Raw genomic sequence first — 6,896 nt, forward strand, 5'->3', positions numbered from 1 at the left:
TTGTGTGATATCATATTCATGTGATCTCATAATCATGTGATCTCATATTCATGTGAGCTCATAGTCATGTGGTGTCAGTCATGTGATCTCAAAGATACGTGATCTTATAGTCACGTGATCTCATAGTCATGTGATCTCATTGTCATGTGATCTCATAGTCATGTGATCTCATCGTCATGTGGTGTCAGTCATGTGATCTCATATTCACGTGATCTCATATTCATGTGATCTCATAGTCATATGGTGTCAGTCATGTGATCTCATAGATACGTGATCTTATAGTCATGTGATCTCATATTCATGTGATCTCATAGTCATGTGATCTCATATTCATGTGATCTCATAGTCATGTGGTGTCAGTCATGTGAACTCATAGTCATGTGATCTCATAATCATGTGATCTCATAGTCATGTGATCTCATATTCATGTGATCTCATAGTCATGTGATCTCATAATCATGTGATCTCATATCATGTGATCTCATATTCATGTGATCTCATAATCATGTGATCTCATATCATGTGATCTCATATTCATGTGATCTCATATTCACGTGATGTCATATTTCAGTGGAACATAACAGGAACGCTGCTCTTGAGGCTCGTTTAGTTCCAGTCTTCAGACTCTGAAGGACATGAAGAACTGTGGTGACGCAGAACGCTGAGTCAAATGTTTTATTGAAGCAAAAGAAGCATCGTCACCATGGAAACACACCTTTACCCATAAAAGAGCTACATTCAGAGTTATGGATGTACAAACTACAGAAGAAGGTTCTTGATTATCAAAGGTAAAAGTACTCTTTATGCAGAATAAACTCTTTTAGAGAGCTATAATATAATAACCAGTGTGTAATTGGATCATTATTATATCATACTGTATATATATATTATTATTATAATATAATAAACAGCTGAGATGCTACAAAACAAAGCTTCATATTCTAAAAGCTCATCACACTTTTTATATTTAACATCTTACTGTGCAAAGGAACTACACTCTGACAAATAAATGTGCTAACTAGAACCCTGGAGGGTCTTCTGCTGGAACCTTTCCTAAAGGTTCTACCAGGAACCAAGCGTTCTGTCTAGGACTCACTATGGGTTCCTCATGCGGTTCATAAAGAAGATTTCTGGAGAAGGAAAGGGTTCTTCAGAAGCTAATGGTTCTCGGGAGAACCTGTTTGGAACCCTTATTTCATAGAGTGTATAAACTATAGCTGACAGATCGATGTAGTGGAGTCTAAAGGACGATGACATGGAAACAGGGTACTTCACAGCAAAGGGTCTGGACTTGGGTACTTTGGTTCTTCTACCATTGATTGAGAGGAACAAGAGAAGGAGGAAGAGGAGGAGAAAGGAACATTACAGCTCATCTGTTCTCTTCTTCTAGGTCTTCTTCTCTTCCTTGTGGAAGACTTTTCCATCCGACTGCTTCTTCCAGCTCAGTTTGATGTCGTCGTTCAGCCCCTGGTCCTTCAGCCTCTGTTTGAGCTGAAACATGTAGAGAAGAGCTCTTCACTAGACTGGTGTTCCCTTACATCCTGCTTCCTTTCTCTGTCCTCGTGTGAAGCTCTAGAAGAGCTCTTCACTAGACTGGTGTTCCCTTACATCCTGCTTCCTTTCTCTGTCTTCATGTGAAGCTCTAGAAGAGCTCTTCACTAGACTGGTGTTCCCTTACATCCTGCTTCCTTTCTCTGTCCTCGTGTGAAGCTCTAGAAGAGCTCTTCACTAGACTGGTGTTCCCTTACATCCTGTTTCCTTTCTCTGTCCTTGTGTGAAGCTCTAGAAGAGCTCTTCACTAGACTGGTGTTCCCTTACATCCTGCTTCCTTTCTCTGTCCTTGTGTGAAGCTCTAGAAGAGCTCTTCACTAGAATGGTGTTCCCTTACATCCTGCTTCCTTTCTCTGTCCTCGTGTGAAGCTCTAGAAGAGCTCTTCACTAGACTGGTGTTCCCTTACATCCTGCTTCCTTTCTCTGTCCTCGTGTGAAGCTCTAGAAGAGCTCTTCACTAGACTAGTGCTCCCTTACATTCTGCTTCCTTTCTCTGTCCTCGTGTGAAGCTCTAGAAGAGCTCTTCACTAGACTGGTGTTCCCTTACATCCTGCTTCCTTTCTCTGTCCTCATGTGAAGCTCTAGAAGAGCTCTTCACTAGACTGGTGTTCCCTTACATCCTGCTTCCTTTCTCTGTCCTTGTGTGAAGCTCTAGAAGAGCTCTTCACTAGACTGGTGCTCCCTTACATCCTGCTTCCTTTCTCTGTCCTTGTGTGAAGCTCTAGAAGAGCTCTTCACTAGACTGGTGTTCCCTTACATCCTGCTTCCTTTCTCTGTCCTCGTGTGAAGCTCTAGAAGAGCTCTTCACTAGACTGGTGTTCCCTTACATCCTGCTTCCTTTCTCTGTCCTCGTGTGAAGCTCTAGAAGAGCTCTTCACTAGACTGGTGCTCCCTTACATCCTGCTTCCTTTCTCTGTCCTCGTGTGAAGCTCTAGAAGAGCTCTTCACTAGACTGGTGTTCCCTTACATCCTGCTTCCTTTCTCTGTCCTCATGTGAAGCTCTAGAAGAGCTCTTCACTAGACTGGTGTTCCCTTACATCCTGCTTCCTTTCTCTGTCCTCATGTGAAGCTCTAGAAGAACTCTGGTCTGCATCTTTGTTGTTTGCATGTTTTTTGGATACAAGTCTAGCTTCAATAATGAAGCGTCCACATTTGCACTGCACATAGCACCTCTACATTGTTCTTAGTAGTCCACTACATCTCATGCATCACCTCTACATTGTTCTTAGTCCACTACATCTCATGTATCACCTCTACATTGTTCTTAGTAGTCCACTACATCTTATGTATCACCTCTACATTGTTCTTAGTAGTCCACTACATCTCATGTATCACCTCTACATTGTTCTTAGTAGTCCACTACATCTTATGTATCACCTCTACATTGTTCTTAGTAGTCCACTACATCTCATGTATCACCTCTACATTGTTCTTAGTAGTCCACTACATCTCAGGTATCACCTCTACATTGTTCTTAGTAGTCCACTACATCTCATGCAGCACCTCTTCATTGTTCTTAGTCCACTACATCTCAGGTATCACCTCTACATTGTTCTTAATAGTCCACTACATCTCAGGTATCACCTCTACATTGTTCTTAATAGTCCACTACATCTCAGGTATCACCTCTACATTGTTCTTAGTAGTCCACTACATCTCATGTATCACCTCTACATTGTTCTTAGTAGTCCACCACATCTCATGTATCACCTCTACATTGTTCTTAGTAGTCCACTACATCTCAGGTATCACCTCTACATTGTTCTTAGTAGTCCACTACATCTCATGTATCACCTCTACATTGTTCTTAGTAGTCCACTACATCTCAGGTATCACCTCTACATTGTTCTTAATAGTCCACTACATCTCAGGTATCACCTCTACATTGTTCTTAGTAGTCCACTACATCTCAGGTATCACCTCTACATTGTTCTTAGTAGTCCACCACATCTCAGGTATCACCTCTACATTGTTCTTAGTAGTCCACCACATCTCATGTATCACCTCTACATTGTTCTTAATAGTCCACTACATCTCAGGTATCACCTGTTGTTCTGTTGTTAATGAGATGAAGGTGTACCTGCTTCAAGAGGTCCTCCATCACCACGGGGTCATTCAGATCCAGAGAGGAGCTTCTTTTCTCCAGCCTCACTTTCACCACTCGCTTTGAAACAGGAACGTCTAAAACACAAACAACATCATCAGTCACATTTTGGATGATAATAATCAACATCCTTGAATATTTAAAAATATGAATGATAAAAGAGAAAAGTATGGCTAAATGTTTAAATATGGCTGGTACAAGAACACATTTGATTAGCTTAGCATAGACTTAGCATTGTTGCATCACTCAGGCCAGCACTCTATAGTCCACCTTTAGAGAGTGATTGACAGCTCACCACTGTAGCAGATGAAGGCTGACTTGACGTTACAGTCCAGGGTCTCCCATCGTCCATCGGCACTGAAGTCTGCTGCCACACAAGTCTCAGAGGAGCCATTAAGTCCACGAGGCTCCGGAGGATTCCAGTTCCTAAATGAGGAGTCACTTCCATCAGACCACTTCCATGGATCTCTGAAAAGGCCGATCCAGACTATTCCTCCAGAGGGATCCAGACTCTGGACCATCTGGTTCTCCTCCATGTTCCTCACCAGGGCCAGGTCTGTGTGGTGTTCTCTGCAGTAGCTCTGGGCCTCAGTCCAATTCATCGCAGTGGAAATGAGGACAAATCTGTTTGGCCCTGAAAGTAGACCAGAGAGAAGTGCTGAGTAGAGGAACCATAACAGACCACATGATGCAGACCAGTTTGTTGTTGCTTCATGAATCTGAGCATGAAGGTGGAATCAACACGGAGCTGTGTGAATATGAACATGCACATTCATAAAGGCAACAGACAATAATCTGCTTTAAAGGACCTTCATGTAGCTGAAGACGAGTTCAAGGAACCAAGAGAACCAGAACCAGGACTGAGAGGGGCAGACTGTCTGACCCTGCTGCAGTAAAGAGAGGTTTTCTAAAGAGACCTGATGTTCAGAGACACTTCCACTTTAGTCCACAGGGGGCGCCATAATCCACACAGAAGAAAAGGTTCTCGTAACTTTAATATTCTCACCTCTGACATCGAAGCAGACTGACTTGTAGGACTTCTCACACATGATGTCGTTCCATAGCGCATTTGTATTTTGCATTAGTGTGCAGTGTTGTTGATTTTTTAAGTTGTTCGGTTGTCCAGACTTCCATCGTCTGAACTCCGTCTCCCCGGGTTTGTAGTAACTTGTGTTTGGCAGTGACCACCTCCAGTTGTCCAGGTAATGGTACAGTCCGATCCAGGCTCGCTGAAAGCAATATTTCATTGTGATATAAAGAAAGAGACTTTCTAACGATGCTAACGGCGCTAACAAAGGCAACATGACTCCACTATATATTTACATGGACGATGTTGGTTTGATGAGATATTAATGCTGTAAATATCCAGTTCAGATTAGCAGAATGTTGGGTAACACTTTATAATAACTACACGTTATCTAGAAGTAAAAATAGAACATACCCAGACTAAAAAGGGTGGATCTAAGCATCCACATGGGCTATTTTAATAATGTTGGTGTTATAATAACAATAACAAGTTGAGCTTTCTGATTTGTAAATATCAGTCTATATGTTACTGGTTATTAGTACATTAACTTGGCACACAGCACAAATTAAAAAGTTTCAGGTTTGTTTCATTTTGGAGTGATACAGCTGCCTGTTGAAACCTCTCCTAAATAATAAGACCATATGTGACGAGTGTCTCTGCAAAGGTTGACTGTAATGAAGTGAAGCAGAAAAGAAATTAGAATATTTAGTTCAGAAAATTCAGACGAGATCTCCAAATGTGTAATTTCCTGTCCGTTCCCTCTGGTCTGAACCCTCTCAGCCCCTCGCAGCTCCAGGAATGATTTTCATGTGGCTAGATACTCATAATCAATAATGTGTATGTGCCAGCACACTAAGAAACAACTCACCACTCGTGCCCTGCCGGCCTCTCAATGTCTTTCATAAATGTTTTGTAAGGCATAGATCGTCCTACCTTTAGATGAGGTCACTCACAATATTAACTAACGACTCGTAGCTGCCTGCATTAATTAAAACTAAATGATCTCATTAATCATATATAAGTCCTTAATAAAGGGTTTGCAATACATATTACTTAATTTACAAATGCAGAATACATCATTTATGAAGTAGGAAAACCCAATCATGAAACGCATAATAGTTAAGCTTATTAATCGAGAATAAAACATTTATAACTGCGTTCATGAATTACTGACTAATGAGTGTAAATGTTGGAACAATGCTCTATAAATGATGAAGTGTTTACTCATACTTAACTAATGCTAAATAGCGTGTAGTTACTATAAAGTGTTACCGTATGTTGCATTAAATCACATGTTTTATATGAATAATATCAATCTGTAAAGTAACTCTATCAAATAAATGTCCCTCTGAAATGTTAGATTCAGGCATTGAACTAAAATACTCAAGTGAAGTACAAGTACACACTGAGGTCCAGTTCATCTGCAGACTGTCCTCCACTGTGTGAATGTAGAAGGTTCAGACCACCTGTCACTGACGTAGTAAAACTCACTGAGTGGACCGGTCTCTTCAGGGTCTTCAGGGTCTCCAGGTCCTCCAGGTCTCGTATGGTGACCAGGTCCTTGTAGTTCTCTCTGCAGTGACGCTGGGCTTCAGACATGGTCTTCAGCTCATGAACAACATGGTAGTGACGTCCAGCAGCTGATGAGACGGCACACAGTCCTGGATGGACAAACAGCTTATTGATTACATTTAATATTAATAACCTAACTCACTCATTCAGATTATCATTTTACATAAAAGTACAAAAGACAAACAAAGAAGTGGAAGTCAGAGGAACGTCACAGGGACACATTATGAAACAGTATTATAATAATGTAGAAGATGGGAAAAGGATAAAAGATATTAAAGTCTTGCCCGACACCACGACGACGCTCAGAAGAAGTTTATCCATCCTCGTCTCCTCTCTGGTCCTCTCTGGTCCTCTCTGGTCCTCTCTGGTCCTCTGGTCTCTTCTCTGGTCCTCTCTGGTCCTCTCTGGTCCTCTCTGGTCCTCTCTGGTCTCCTCTCTGGTCCTCTCTGGTCCTCTCGTCTCCTCTCTGGTCCTCTGGTCTCCTCTCTGGTCCTCTCTGGTCCTCTCTGGTCCTCTGGTCTCCTCTCTGGTCCTCTCTGGTCCTCTCTGGTCCTCTGGTCTCTTCTCTGGTCCTCTCTGGTCCTCTCTGGTCCTCTCTGGTCTCCTCTCTGGTCCTCTCTGGTCCTCTCGTCTCCTCTCTGG

The 6,896-nt window shown here is 42.1% G+C and overlaps 1 protein-coding gene across 1 annotated transcript; it reads right to left on the reverse strand.

The window, feature by feature from the left end:
- Positions 1 to 930: 930 nt before the first annotated feature.
- LOC117733061 (macrophage mannose receptor 1-like) lies at positions 931 to 6,618 on the reverse strand. Its single transcript, XM_034536400.1, has 6 exons — positions 6,539 to 6,618; positions 6,174 to 6,343; positions 4,662 to 4,884; positions 3,951 to 4,289; positions 3,632 to 3,732; positions 931 to 1,491 (listed from the first exon to the last, which is right to left on the reverse strand). The coding sequence occupies exons 1-6, from the start codon at positions 6,573 to 6,575 to the stop codon at positions 1,387 to 1,389; spliced, it is 975 nt and encodes a 324-aa protein (XP_034392291.1). The 5' UTR covers positions 6,576 to 6,618; the 3' UTR covers positions 931 to 1,386.
- Positions 6,619 to 6,896: the final 278 nt, after the last annotated feature.

This window comes from Cyclopterus lumpus, chromosome 7, assembly GCF_009769545.1.
Source record: "Cyclopterus lumpus isolate fCycLum1 chromosome 7, fCycLum1.pri, whole genome shotgun sequence".
In the NCBI taxonomy this organism is placed as follows: Eukaryota; Metazoa; Chordata; class Actinopteri; order Perciformes; family Cyclopteridae; genus Cyclopterus; species Cyclopterus lumpus.

Excerpts from the sequence above, each read along its gene's own strand:
- LOC117733061 (XM_034536400.1), bottom strand. The coding sequence starts at position 6,575 with ATGGATAAACTTCTTCTGAGCGTCGTCGTGGTGTCGG. Across the intron at positions 4,885-6,173 it reads TGAAGAGACCGGTCCACTCA|CGAGCCTGGATCGGACTGTA; the intron begins GTGAGTTTTACT and ends TATTGCTTTCAG. Across the intron at positions 3,733-3,950 it reads AGCCTTCATCTGCTACAGTG|ACGTTCCTGTTTCAAAGCGA; the intron begins GTGAGCTGTCAA and ends TTTGTGTTTTAG.